Source organism: Lepidochelys kempii, chromosome 5 (genome assembly GCF_965140265.1).
Source record: "Lepidochelys kempii isolate rLepKem1 chromosome 5, rLepKem1.hap2, whole genome shotgun sequence".
Classification (NCBI taxonomy): domain Eukaryota; kingdom Metazoa; phylum Chordata; order Testudines; family Cheloniidae; genus Lepidochelys; species Lepidochelys kempii.
The window spans coordinates 96,792,407-96,807,934 of NC_133260.1; the positions used below are offsets into that span (position 1 = coordinate 96,792,407).

At 42.4% G+C, this 15,528-nt stretch overlaps 1 protein-coding gene across 4 annotated transcripts in view; it reads right to left on the bottom strand.

Moving 5' to 3' along the window:
• Window positions 1-15,528, bottom strand: part of PCSK5 (proprotein convertase subtilisin/kexin type 5) — a 299,939-nt gene that overhangs the window by 261,670 nt on the left and 22,741 nt on the right. For all 4 annotated transcript variants that reach the window (XM_073345119.1, XM_073345120.1, XM_073345121.1 and 1 more), the window contains exon 2: window positions 7,242-7,346. In XM_073345119.1, the coding sequence (XP_073201220.1) occupies window positions 7,242-7,346 (105 nt within the window). The remainder of the gene's footprint in view (window positions 1-7,241; window positions 7,347-15,528) is intronic.

A 15,528-nucleotide genomic window follows, 5' to 3' on the forward strand; every position in this document is an offset into this window, starting at 1 on the left:
AACACGGCTGTTACTCGAAACCTGTCGAATAGCAAGACTGCCTCTTGATCCAGACTAAGGTTAAGGAGGAAGGATGACTGGTACAACAAGTATGAGACACAATGAAATGCAGCGCCCATGAGGATAATATTTCATTGATATAGTGCCTTTTCAACTCACTGATCAAGCTTTAAATGTGAAAAATAACAGGACAGTTGCCATTATTTACCCACTAGTATTGATTTTTTTCTTCTAAGTGCTCGTATGCTTATGGCTACACACACAGACTTCAGTAACTCACCTGGCCTCATTGTTGAACAGCTTTGTCATTCTGTTTGGCTAACAGAATCTTCTTGTTCACTAATGACATTTAACAACTTACACTTAGCATTGTCAATGCTAAACACAAACTTTCCCATAATAACTCCTCTCCAGAATTGCTCTAAGCTGAAAGTCCAAACCATCGCTTTTAAAAAGCCTGGGGCTTTAGCCCCATAATGAAATTCTCATGCTGACCCTTCACTGTGTGATATACTAATTGGCAGAGTTGGGTGTTCTGTTCCCCCTGCCTCCCTTTAACTCAACCTAAGACTTCAATCCTGGCATATTAAATCCAGAAAAAATTGAACAACATCTTCCTGACCGTCCCACTTTTTATTGTGAAAACCCCCAACCCTCCTCTATATCTATAACAAGCATGCTGATCAAGAAGAAAGGAGTACATTCTCTCTTACTACTGGCAAGATTCCCAAGGAATAGTTTCTCAACTTCCGCGCCGGATTCCTTGCCAAAGCAACACCATAATCTTGTGGTGAAATCCATCCTTTTTCCCAGACTTTCAGCTAGCTAAACCCCATGTCAGCCTAACTTATTGTTTAGCACTTTGAACTGGTACAAACACTGCTACATAGCAACATGATGATTTATTTGTGGCAGCTACTGTTCCTCCTTCCTCTACCCTCTCACAAACTTCCACCTTGCTATCCTGCCAGAGTTAAGAACAGGGATGTGGCAAGGCATTTCCTCCACCTCGGCAGGCTCAGTGCTTCCCCTTCTGGTGATTGGGGCCTACAGTAAGTCAGCCCTACTCTGGTCTGTGTTTATTCTCCCAAAAAGGGGTTATTTCCCAATATTTTCCAGGCAGGCCTCAGGATTGCCCCTCTGCCAAACAAAAACAAAAAATAGAAGAAGAAGAAGAAGAAGAAGAAACCAGTTCCAACACAAAACAAAGGGGAATACCTTTCCCTACTCTCACCAGGACGGTGGAGGCCATGTTATTGTTCCTGGGGTACCAGTCCTTTTCCTAAACAGGCAGTCTGTTATATAGCTTCCCCTGTAGGGAGGAGAGCAGCCATCCACATTGGAGCGGCCTTTCTCCCTGTTTCCACTAGCCCTGCAGTACCTTGTCTCTCCTCCCAATCTCTCACAGGAGGAGGACTTTTTCAAGGTCTCAGGCAGCCCCTAATTGGACTCGGGTGTCCCTAATTGACCGGAGGTAACCCATTTTCAGCTTATAGGGGAAATGGTCTTTATCATTCTTATATACCTGCCTTCCACCACTCTCTTACAGCTGCCCCGTCTTTGTCACACTGTGTGATCCTCCTAGAGGACAGCTCTGCACATACAGGCCTTGTTTACACTAAGGCAGTTTGGCTAAGAGTTGTCACTGTTGTTACCACCAGTTCTGCTCTGGTAGCAGAACCAGTGCAGAAGTGGTGCTGACAAAAAGTGGCATTTTAAGCACCAGGTCACATAGATCTGCTCTTAATAGAGTTAGATGTCATACAATAGCGATGTTGCTGCCACCAGTGGAACTGAACAGGTGGTAGTGACAGTGTGAAATGTCAGCAACATGAGCCAAATCCTAGCTTCACTGAAGTCAATCCAAGCTTTGCTATTGATTTCAGTAGAAGAAGGGCTGGGCCTCAAACACTTTAATCTTTCAGAGTATGAAAAAATTCTAATATGGAGTGAACCAAACTACTACTGTATAAAAGGAATTTAACAAAATCAAAAGGTGAGATGGTTCTAGACTAAAAACAATGCCCACAAACACTAGTACTGTAAATGCCTTCCTCATTTGTAAACTGAAAATTTCACAGATGGAGTTACAACATGGTACTTGAATTATTAAATTCATACTTAAGCAGCACTGCTCTGAGCAACATTTCATTTTTCAGATCTCCATTTCTCTTGTCATGCAGGGCATTGGGGACTCAGTGAGAAAAACTGGACTCGCTTTAGCTTGTATTTACATCATTTGAAATTAAGGCACAGATATGAGATTCTAAATGGCAAATTATTAAGTAAACTTATTAAGTAAAATTTATTTTACTTTATTAAGTAAAATTATTAAGATTTTTAGTGTCGTTCTTTTTTTAAGTATTGTACTACAGAGCCTTATACATCACTCATGTATGCTAACTTGATTTTTCAGATGTTTTCAGGGTATGTTACACATTATAGATCATGGTCCTGATTTTCTGTGCCTTTCAATGCTGGCCCTTTGTTTATTTTTTAAAAAAATAACCTAAAATAAATTCACTCATTGCATAGACTTCTGTATTTCATATGTGTACGTTATTGTGATGTGTGGTTAATTTCATGTGTGGGCTCCATTACTGACACCTACTTTAAACTGTATTCCCATTGGTGCAAGAAGAGCTCAATTCTGATCTTACTTACACCTGTGTAACTGAGGCTGGGTCTACATGTAAAACTTAGGTTGACCTAGCATGAGTACTCAAGAGTGTGAGAAATCCACACACCCTAGCATTATAGTTAGGTCAATCTAACCCCCAATATAGACACAGCTCTGTCAACAGAAGAATGCATCCATGGATCTAGCTACCGTCGTTCGGGGAAGTGGAGTGGAAAACTCCATCCGTCAGTGTAGTCTGCATCACCACGACAGGGTTACAGCAGCATGGCTGTAGCATGGTAGTGTAGACATGGCCTGAGATCACACTCATATTTCAGCTCTCCTTCCCGTTAGCAACCCCTTCTGCTGGCACACTATAAACAATTAATAGTCCTGGGGAAAATACTGAGGGGTGCCTTACCTGCTTCATTCCTCCATAGGGAAATTCTGCACCAAGAAATTGAACAGCTAACTTGACCATAAGGAAGTTTCTTCCTAATCCCAATTAAGGATTCTAAAGGAAAGTCAGGTAAGCACAGAAGGGAGCAGAGAGGGTCCCCAACACCCTCTGCAGCTCTCCATACCCTTCACTAGTCATGGATTGACTCTGATCACGCTTCACCCCCATACATACGCACTAACATTCCCAAAAGGACTCTTCAAAGCACTCTATGGAGGGATGACAGAGGAGCACACGACTGCTGAGGAGGGGTTTACTGAAGGGTTCATGCAGAGTTCATGCACCTGGAAACATTCAGGGCACACCCTGACTGTTGTGTAGGAGCGGTGCACACACTGCTCCGTCCAAGGACATGGACCATGGGAAGTCGCTCAGAGGACATGAACCATGGGAAGCTTCCTTGGACTGGGCTCAAGGCCTGAGAACAAGGATTGTAGTAGATAGAGGCTGGTAAATAAGAATATTAATCAAAGTCATATTATTTTCTTTATTGATGCCTTTTGCGGTCAGAGTATGTAATGCGCAGAGGGGAGAGAAATAAAAGAGAGGTGGAAAAGCTGACAGGGGCAATCCCGTCAGCAAACCAGCCTGCTTGCTCGCCTAAAGCCGTGTCCTGTCTTGTATTGAACCGCAACAGTTTACAGTGAACGCTGCAAGAGTTTAGTTGGTGGGGGTGAAGCTTGTTAGAAAGGCCAGGGAGTTTTGTTCTGTCTTATCATTTGCCTACCCACTATCGACTTGGGGCAACACTTTAATTTGGTGCATGATACAGATCCCTGCTTTGGATCTTGGCCCCTCTCCTGCCTATCTTTCTATCAATTTTTACAGCAAGCTGCAACCGGCGATGACATGCTCAGTAACCGCACTCTAGCAGTGCTGCTTTGAAGAAAGCTCTGTGTGAACCTCTCCACTCTGCAGAGTTCTGTGCTAGGCTACGTTAAGAGTGCTGGAGGTCTACATGTGACCACAGGCGCTCACTTTGACCATTCCTCCTCTAAAAGTATCTAATTGATATCCTCTCTTGGCGGTGCCAACGTACATTCCTGAGCTGAGGCGCAAAGGGCTCGCAGCAGACGCTAATAAATACATTTCTCAATATACGGACAAAATTCTACTATGCTGAATATCGTTTACATGCTCATTTAAAGACAGAGTAGGGTTCATGTAAACATTGGGCCAAATTTTGAAAATGTGTACTCTACACACGTCTAATTTATGCCAACTTTAAGGCCTTTCTACACTGCCAGAGTGGTGTAAAGTGGCCTTCGTTTAAATGAGAATGAGAACCAAACCCTAGATCTTCAAAGCCAGCATGTACATTTAACTAATTAATCAGTTAGATGCAAAATTAGCCTTTTGTTCACCCATTTATCTGACTTGTGTAAGAAATCATGGTAACTGCCCATAAAACCGCAGATGCCATTTTTAAAAATATGGGTCCTATTAATAATTTATGCAGGATGTAAACAAAGGCCGAAGGAAGTTCCTGCAAGTGTATCTGAAATAACTGGGAACAAACAGTAATAGAGTAAGAACAACTTACAGGAAAATCAAACAGAGCAGTATTAATGAATTGTCTGGACCCAGATTCTTGGCTACTGGAAATGGGCCCAGCTCCATTGAGTTCAAAGAAATTGAAGGGATAACTTGACCATAAGGGAAGTTTCTTCCTAATCCCAATCAGTTAAAATGTTTCTAAGGCATTAATAACCAAATTCATAAATATCTAGAAAGAGAGACACTGTCATAAAGTGTCATAGTTCCATTGAAATGAATAGAGCTACACTAACTTATGCCAACTAGGAATCTGGCCCTTTGTGTTCACACAGTCAAAGACAACACTATGCATACAAGTAGTTTAGAAATACAAGACTACAAAATAGTAGTATTAACTTCCTGAATTCCCATTAAGTGGAGGTAATGCCATAGAATTAACACAACTAACAGGTGGGATTTACCTGCAATTAATTCTGAGCACCAAGATGGGGTTTGAGTAAATGCCCCTTTAAAACTGGGCCCAGTATTTTATCTTTATTTTATTTTTTTTAAAAATTTAGTTCAATCCTGAAGTCAAAATACCCATAGAAAGAGGAAGAACGGAAGCTTTCAGGGCTGACCCCATCATGAGTTGCACATATGCAGTTTTACATTCATTTTGTGTACTAAAATAATGTCACCATTTTCAAATCAAATGTATAATTAAGTATGGGTGTTATTTTGTCACTTGGAAGACGATTTTAAGTTACAAGGAAGCTACTTTTAAACAGTTTGGAAAGTCCACAAATGCTAGTGTTCACCTATTTAGATTGTAAACTCCTCTTAGAATCTAAAACACCACCAAGGCTATGTGTCTTCATTGTTTGTATTGCACAATGGGACCTCAACCCTGATTGGAGTTTTTGGGTGCTACAGTAATATAATTTAAAAAATAAAATCAAGAAATTCATAGTTATGATTACCAATCAAGTGTCCATTAGTAGTATTTGATGGGACAGATTCTCTGATGTGGCCAAAATCTACTTGGCACAGCAAGGGACCATCAGGGAACTGGTTATGTCTCCCTGATTCTTTGTTCAGCTCTGCCTTAGTCCTTCCCCATACTTCGCTCAAGGCTGCTCTAATCTAGGAATGTTGTGAGTGATCCAAAAGGGACCATACAGCAGCTGGATATAGCCACAGTGTTTGTGCTAGGTGGTGTCTGTGTACAACAAAGTCAGCTACACTAGCTCTGTGCCCACAGAAGACTCACATGTGCTGGGGCAGTTGCTAAAAGATGCAAATGGTTTCCACTCCATTTGCACTACTGCCTATGTGGGGGCGAGCACTTGGTATTTGTTCAGTGAATCTGAGTATTCCTGGACCCTCCAGCCTTGCCCCTGACCCTCTCCATGTTTATCACTGAAACAACCTGAACAATAAGGTTGATGGAGCCCTTAGAGAACACGGTTTAGCCATACACTGTGTGAGAACCTCCTTTGTAGACACCCCACATCCTGTAGCAAAACTACCCTACTTATGCTTCCTACACAGCCTTCCACACCACTAGGAAAGCAGGATTCACCACTCCGTGTCTGTGTGTGACATTTACCTCCCTGGGAAACTACATACTACACATGTGCAGCATTCTGCTTTTATTCGTTGATAATTTTTATACTTAACTTTTTTTCAAGGTTAGTAAAGCATAAATTTCTCAGTAAGGGGGATCAACATGCTATGTTTATATACTCCAAGTGCTAACTCTTGAAAAACACTAAGGTTTTTTTCACACTTGAATAAAATAAAAAAGCTTAATGATTTTTCCTCAAACTTTTCAAAAACATTCATTTCTTGGTTGAGGAAACACATAAGAAATTCCAACTCCAAGGTTGTTTGGGGGAGAAGTTACAAAACAACTGAAATTAGGGGCTTGCAATAAAAATGCTTTCTCAGCCACAATTATAAGATAAAATATTGTGCAATGCTATAATAGAATGGCCAGTATTACCCAATGCCCTCAGTTACCCAACATCAAAAATTTGCTAAGACTAAATATGTGATGCAGGGTGAGATGCCACATTTCAAATAAAAAAGGTCCTTTAATATAAAATAAGGAATAAGGATTAATTAAAAGGAACATGGAAAAGAGTGTGCAAATCTTAATTCCCCTACTTCACTAAATGACCATAAAAAGCCAATAAATACCACCAAACCATGGGGATATCATCCTACTTTGCACATTTTCATTCGCAAAGGCAGCTGACAAGAAAACAGCAGTCTGTTAAGGTTATTAAGGTGCATCCAATGAAGTGAGCTGTAGCTCACGAAAGCTTATGCTCGAATAAATTTGTTAGTCTCTAAGGTGCCACAAGTACTCCTGTTCTTTTTAAGGTTATTCTTGGGAGTTTAAACTTGCAAGGCATGACATAAAGATTAGTACATTAACAAAATTCTTATAGTACATCTCCCCCAGGAACAACGGTGAACATTATGTTCTGAGGATAGCACATCAGTTAATAATATGGTATTTGTCTTTGTTTCATCTTAATGTACCTTGGTGAACAGATAGTATATCCACTCTTGTAAAGCTAGCTGCCATCCAGGCAAATGTTTCCTGATATGACGTTTCAAATTAAAAATGCAGAAGCTTTTGCCTCAGATGCTTGCCTAGCTGGATTTTCTTACCTTTGGTTCCATTGAAATGAAGCTGTGGGTACCTCTACTTGAGAGAACTGACCTTTTAATTGTTTTACTATGATAGAAGTGGTAGTAATCCTTCAGTGCTCCAATCTGTTGGGAGGAAGAGACAGGGGAGGAAAAGAGAGAGAGAGAGAGAGAGAGATTTAATTTATGAAAAGCAGTTTTCAGTTTTTCATTTTTTAAAGGACTATAAATTATGCAATTTCCTGCTGTGCTGAAACGTTACTTGAACCCCAGTGATCATCTTTCAAAAGAAGGACATAGGATATGAAATGGATGGAGTGTCCTTGAGGCAGCAACTGCAAAACCAACTATTATAATTGAGCTGCTTAGCCTGTCTGTATCTACCTTTTTTAATGTTTAATTTATATGCAGCATTTTAAGTAATTCTATATCAATCTATATCCAGACTGTCTTCACATGGCAAGTATAAAAATCATCAAATAGCTATATTAAAAAGCATTCCATCTAGTTTGCTCAAGGAAATGTACTATAAAATGCACAATAGGTTATTTATGTCATTAACTTACCCCCAAAAAGTTCTAAGCATCATACCATTCACAAAGGAATATAAATATATGATTTTTGGGGGGGAAAGGGAGGAGTAACGTCAGAACTCTTAATCAATTACTAGAAGTGCTTATTCAAGTTATGAGAAGTCAAAATGGGCAACTTCTAAATAACAGAATTCAAATTACTTTGTCTCCATCACTTCAGTATAGTCTGGCAATGTTGTTGGTTTTACCCAGCACTAATCTTTGTAGTAACAAATTTTAAATCATTTACACCTGTGTTATAATGGATAGCCAGACTTTTAAGACATTACTCATATACATCCACACACACCCAACATCTTTGGCCTAGGGAAAATGCTTCCCCTAAGCATTTTAAAATTTGGCCTTCAAGAAAATACCATAATAGTTGTAAATCTTAGAGGAAGATCCTTTATTTAAATTAACAGAGTGTTCAGATCTCCTTTTTTTGCTTATTTTTAACAACATTTATTAAAATTGTAAACACTCAAATGACCTTAGAAAGAAAATCTGGCTTAGTTTTGAAAACAAATCTGAATGAAATCACAAAAGATGATGGAAGAATAGCTATCTAACCTCAAGGATTCTGTGTTTTGAATTAATAGCCCCTAATAAAGACAAGTATACAGGAAATAACTCAAGTGTTCAACCTTAAAGCAAAGTTCTAGGAGAACTGGCAGGAAAACACAATAGGGCTCCAAGGATCTGTTTTTAGGATTCATGAAGACTAAAGTCTCTGGCTCTGTGCTGCCTACAGGACAATGCAGAACACTTTATCACCTCCTAGCCCCTGTGCTGGAGCTCACAATGCCAGAAACAAGGCTAGGGTGCTTTAAACTAATCAGTGGTGCCAGATCTAGTCCTCACCCCAGCATTGGCAGCATTCAAACTTTACCAGTTTACGCAAGGTCTCGGCCCATTTATGAAGATTTATGAGGTTCTGCAGTATGTTTGATGCAGGAGCCTGGGGATTTCTTGTTTGTTTGTTGCTTTAATTGCATTTTTTGCATATTCACTAAACCACAACATTAAACACAACTTTAATCTTCTATAGCCTCCCTCTCATTAGTATGGATTAATGAGCCTCTACTGTAACTCCTTGTTTATACACACACACACACACACTCTGCAGTCACAAAGCAAGTAGGTCTGTATTTCACCATTGCACAGAACTGCAAACACAGAATTCTGTCATATTTATTTGGGGGAGGAGCTGCCCGCCACCCCTGGGCTGAAGCCTGACCCCACCACCCCAGGAATGTGTGGAACTCACTGGCTGCTTGCTCCTACAGTGTTTGTTTCTCCAGAGGGGCCAAGGCTCAACTCCTGCTAGAGGCCCTGAGTGAGGGGCTACTGCTCCCCCACCCCCACAATCATCACCCAGGAGGCTGTGGCTGCAAGAAAAGCCCCTGGTGGCCGCATGTCGTCATGCTGGCTGCATTTGAGAAACACTGGATTAGGTTAATAAATACTAGTGGGATCAAAGAAGCCCAAATCTTGGAAATGGAATTTGATTCCTATTCAGTGAGAGCCAGTGCTTTCTCATAGTAAAGCAGTAGTGTACTAAAAAATTTATTACCCTCCTTTAACTTAATGGGAATTTACTTAGACCCTCAAAATCCTTGGACCATAGAGAACCACATGTATGTGCAAACAAACACATGCATCCCTACTATGATTAGGATGTCTTGCCTGCTTTATTACAGATAAGAATTTGAGTTAACTTTGAAGAAATTAGCCAACACATCATCATTACTGTGAAACAACAGCAAAACTTCTGGTTTAGTTCTTGAAATATATTTTCCCTAAGGCAGCTTTAACTCTGAAAGTAGCATAAGGATAACTCAGGATACAGATACAGTGACTCAGTTCCTCTACCTCACTGAACCTTGGAGTGTCCTCAGAAAGCTTGTGACGGATGATAAACTCCATATTGAGTACATTACATACATTCACCAGGCTGTTCTGTAGGGCTGGTTGCAGCAACAACTGAACATTTCCATTGATCCTGTATAGCAGCACGTCAGCAGGGCTCACAAAATTACTTGCCCATTTGATAATGGGAAATAGGAAACCTTCTCTGGTGGGAAGGGACTTATCCATCAGTTTCCATAGAATTTAAAGTTTGATTTAGACTAGAAGTTTCTACTCCTTCTGGTTGCAAACATAACCTTCTGACCATGAGCCGAATGGGATCTGTGATACGCGGTAGACTACCTGAATCTGTAGACAGACATTCAGAGTTTCCCTGGCCCTTGCAGGGGAATTGGGAGGGAAGGGAGGATTCTCCACCCTACAAATTCTGCCTCAGTAAGGAAGACACCTGGCAGTCCCTGCAACCAGGGGAGTGCAGTAACTGCTACCTCTGTGCAGCCGTGGGCACACAAATCACTAGGTCTGTGCAGAGGATGGAAGTTCTCTTTCACAAAGGATTTGAGGATTTTGAAATTTAGCTTTGTTCCAAATCAAAATTGAAGCCAAATCCAAGCCAAAATTGAAAATTTCAAAATTCTTTGAAGGAACATTCTGGTCATTTACAACATATTCTTTTGATTTCAACTTTTTGAAGATTTTGTAGTAATTTTTAATTATAATTGTATATTATATAAATTATACATAAGGAGGCATGGAGGAGTTCCTCCCACACTGGCCCCTCCACAGGCTGAACTCACCAAGAGAAAACAGGCTTCACAATGCTAAACAACAGTGCAGCCTTTGCCCTCTCCCTGTGTACTGGGGAACTTGCATATCATGCAGGTCCTGACTTTGTCCTTAGCTCTCTAGGGGGGAGTGAAGCTCTGCAGTGCTACTGACTCAGTGGCACGTACAATTTGCACAATCCAGCCACATAGCAATGGAGAGGTATGAACTGCCCAAGGCGTAAATCCTGTCTCCAGCTCACATTCCAAGCAGGCAGACCATGCAGGAGGGTGTTTCTTTCCTACAAGCCACTCTTCAATAGTGAATCACACTGTAGCCGCTTCTCCAGTGCCAAAAGTAGGCTCTGTGCTTCTTGCCTTCTGTCACCTTGGTGCGATGTTACTGATAGTTCTGCACAGTGGTGGATCCACCAGACCAGGGCAGGAACAGCAGCCCTCAGCGGGCTGTGGAGCTGCCAGGAAATTTGACTGTAGAGTAAGATATGGATTAATTACCCAAATCCCCAACCTACTTCTTCAAACAAAGCCCATTTACTCTCGTGTTGTGCTGAGAAAGGGGAATCTCACCCATGATGTGTTATTTAGTAAACATTCTACAAGGTATTAGGCCTCATATCATTTCCCCATACATGCTTCAGCACGGTAAGGTTAAAGAGTGACTTGCTTTCAGTTTTGTACAGTTTCAGGCACCAAAAAGCTGGCCAATTAGTAAAGAACTTAAATAGAAGAGACAGAGAAGATCACAGCTGCAGGAAACTACTCAAGCTGAAATGCCAACAATGACGAGCAGACTTCTTTCCAAATATGTCAGCTCCCTGCCACTCCCATTGGTTTTGCAGCCCAGCCCCCTGCTCCTGAGGAGTAAATGAGTTTTTCGGATTATTTCTGTCAGCCATGATTAAAACAACAACAAAACTACCCTGTTACTGACATTGCTGCGTGCTCTGGTCTTGTCCTGCACTGAAGCAGCAAGTTAAAGCCATTGTGGCAGTCAGTATGTTTAAAAGAGGCAGAGGCTGCTATTTTGCCTTTTCACTTAAGGCCATGAATACACTACAAGCTTTGGTCGACAAGTTACATCGGCATAAAGCCACTGCAGTTAGCATATCGCTTGTGCATGTGCAACCTGCCACTGTCCAGCACGCTCTTTTGGGAAGTTTTGGCAATACATGTTGGAACTGAAATAAGTCGTGCAGGGTTGACTGAGAACAAGGGTTCAGCTTCATAGCTTGCAACAGTTTCCATCCCATAATGTCATCTATATCCCATAATTTTCGTGCCTTTAAAAAAAAATCCCACGAACCTGCACAGCCCTCCTCACTCTCCATCATCTCTGACAAAAGTATGGAGCCTGAACAGCTCTGCACTATTGTCCTAAGTTTTGCAAGCACAGGAAGCAAGATCCTCCGGTATTTGCAGAGCTGTAAGAAGAACTGAATGAGCGGGGAACATGATGATTTCTTGGAGGACAGATTGCTGTGGAACACAGTGAGAACCAATTCAATGTTGTTGGTGGAGTTCAAGAAGCAGCTGCAGATGATGGAGCACTGCTTCTGGACCTGAAAAACAAGCACCGACTGGTGGGATCGCATGGTAACACACGCTTGCGATGATGAGCAGTGGCATCAGAACTTAGGGATGCGCAAGGTCACATTCCTGGGTCTGTGTGCCAAGCTTGTCCAGTCCTCCAGCGCAGGGACATCAAAATGAGAGCTGCACTGTCAGTGGAGAAGCAATTGGTGATCACACTGTGGAAACTTGCAACGCCAGATTGCTGCTGGTCAGTGGAAATCATTTTGGAGTTGGAAAATGCAGTGTGGGGACCATTGTCATGCAAATGTGCAGGGTCATTAATCATCTCCTCATAAACAGGATTGTAACTTTTGGCAATGTGCAGGATGATAGTGGATAGATTTGCAGCAATGGGGTTCCCAAACTGCAGTGGAGCGATAAATGCCATGCATATCCTTATTTTGGCACCAGACCATCTTGCTACAGAGTCCATCAACAGAAAGGACTACTTTTCTATGGATATGCAAGCACTGGTGGATCACTGGGGACGCTTCATTAACAGTGTTGGCTTGTCCCGGAAGATGCATAATGCTCGCATCTTTAAGAACACAGGACTGTTTGGAAAGCTATAAGAAGGGACTTTTTTTCCTAACTGGTGGATTACCATTGGCAATGTTGAAATGCCAGTAGTGATCCTGAGGGATCGAGCCTATTCCTTGCCTCTGTGGCTCATGAAGCCATACACAGGCCACCTTGAGATCAACAAGGAACGATTTAACTACTAGCTCAGCTGGTGCAGAATGAGAGTAGAATGAACTTTTGGTAGATTGAAGGGACACTGGTATTGTTTACTCATGACAGTGGATCTCAGTGAAAAAAACATACCAAGGGTTATAGCTGCCTGCTCTGTCCTGCATAAAATCTGTGAGGCAGAGGGCGAACAGTAGCAGCCAGGGTGGAGAGCAGAAGTGGCTGTCTGCTAACTTTGAATGGCTAGACACAAAGGCTATTATAAGAGCTCAATGTGGAGCTATACGGCTCAGGGAGGCTGTGAAAAAGCACATTGACAGTGAGCCACAGTAATGGATTGTGTAGTACTGTTCTCTACCTGGACCTGCTGTTTTTGGGACCTTTAGGAATTTTGTGGTGCTTGCTGTACAGTTATGATTATCACACTGTGTTTGTCATTGATCCTATGAGTTGTGTCATACTGTGCAGTAACAAGTAATCGTTTGCTTTCAGAACTTCGAGGCACTCTGCAGCATATATTATGAACGAATAAAAATTATTTTCCCAATAACAGAATTTTATTCAGTAACAAAATCAATGCAAAGAAAAATCAGTGAAATTTAAATGCAAATACAGTAAACACTTAATACATTAATGGACCAGAACTTAACAAGGGGAAAGAACATTCATGTCTACTTTTACCTACATATACAGCAACCATGGCTCTCTCGGGTCAGTGTATGTGAAGCTGTGATTGTCTTTATTGTGCCCAGGGGTGGACTGGTGTGGGTAGGGATGCGGCCTCTGATGCTACATGGAATGTTTGGGGAGGGGGGAAATTGGGAGGTACTGTAATGGAGTTCTTCTTTGTGGATTGCAAAGAGAGGTTAGCCCACAAGAGTCCACCCATAGGTCCACAAGAGTCTACAGCATCTCTGTTTGCTGCCAGAGAAGCTCCATTATGTCCTGGTGCATCTCCTTCTCTTCCTGCTGGGACTCCTGGGCCTTTCTCCTGTCCACTCTTTTCTTCTCCAGGCTGTCTGCAGTATTCACCCTCCAGGCCCTTTGCTCATGGTCCGATGCCGCACTGGCTTGCAACATCTCACTGAACATGTCATCCTGAGTCCTCTTCATTCTCCTCCTTATCTAGCTCAGGCATTCCGTGGCTGTGGAGGGGAGACCCTTCAAGGCTTCAAAGGCAGCAGCTGCAGATAAAACACACAGAGGTAAACCATTGTCAATATAGTCACAATGGAAAGCAAAAGTGAAGATTCAAAACTCCCTTCCCTTGCTCCCCTGAAATTTTAAACAAGACGTGTCTATTGACACTTTTGCTTCAGCATGCTTATGCATTGTGCCACTCACTGAGTGTGGCCCACCAGGGATGAGGGAATTGCTTAGTTGCATAAAACTATGAGTACAAGGCAATGACACTGAATACTGGCACCATTTTCCATAGGAGGGTAACAAAGGCAGAGAGAGCACAGCTGCTACTGGCATCCAAAAGCTGCCTGGGTCCATATGCTGCTAGCTTGTCTACTGCAATAGTGCCTGCTGAAGTTATCGCTGACTAGCATGGGAAAGTGTCCTACAATGGCGGGAAAAATAAGGTTGTCATCCCTAGAAACCTTTGGGAAAGGATTGCTGAGTACCTCCATGAAAGTTTCATTGAGATCTCCCAGGAGGATTCAAGGGACAGCGCTGTGTACATAAACAAACTGCTCCGCATGGCTCCCCCTTGCCTAACTCCACAGGGGAATGAAAAGCAGATAACAACGCTGCCTCTCTTTGTTGTACTTTTTGAAAAGTGTACTTCAATGAAAACTTGATAGTTGTGTCCTGTCAACATGGGGGCACCATCACTATAATGGGAAATAAATTTATATGCTTACCCGAGGATGCTTTCCCTGCATCAGGCTCACCCATGCTCGACTGGTCTGCAGCGGAGTCTCAAACAGGTCCTAGCTTGTGGCGTTGCTGGACCCCCCGGTCATGTATTTCCCCATCCTCCTCCTCACTGTTCACACCATTGGCCTGTGACTCCAGCTCCTCAGAGGTATCCATGGTGATCTGCAGGGTGGCAGTGTGGTCTCTGCCAAGTATGGCGTGCAGCTTTTTGTAAAAGCGGCAGGTCTGTTGCTCAGCACCAGATCGACTGTTTGCCTCCTTGGCCTTCTGATACGCTTAACACAGTTTCTTTGTTTTCATGTGGCATGGCTGCTGATCCCTGTCATACCCTTTTTCCTGCATCCCCCATGCAATCTGCTCGTAGATAGTCATGTTTCTTTTGCTGGTCCGTAGCTGTGCTTACACAGCCTCTTCTCTCCTCAAGCCCAGGAGATCCAATACCTCCTGTTTACTCCAAGCTGGCGCATATCTGGAGCGAGTAGCTGGCATGGTGAGCTGGGCAGTAGCACACAACAATGAAGAGCTAGCTGCTAGGTGTGCTCACCAAGTCAGACAATCAGGAAAAGTTATTTCAAAAATTCATAGGGCTTTAAAGGGGAGGAGAGCTTTCCAGTCTCCAGGACCCTGGGGAAGTAGAGTTCACAATTGTAACCAGAACAGTCAGTATTGGGCATTGTGGGACAGCTGTTAGATTGATCCTAACGGTCCTAAGAAACACAGTGTCTACACTCTTGCTACGTTGACCTCAGTACATTGACCATGGCTCCACACTGCTTGGATAGAGGGTGTTACTGTAACGGGGCACTTACATTGGTGGGAGACAAATTTAAGTACAGACACGTGCAACTAGGTCGACAAAAGATGGCTTATGTCTATCTAACTTTGTAGTATAGTCCAGGCCTAATAGTTGGGCTTAACTGGTATTCTCAG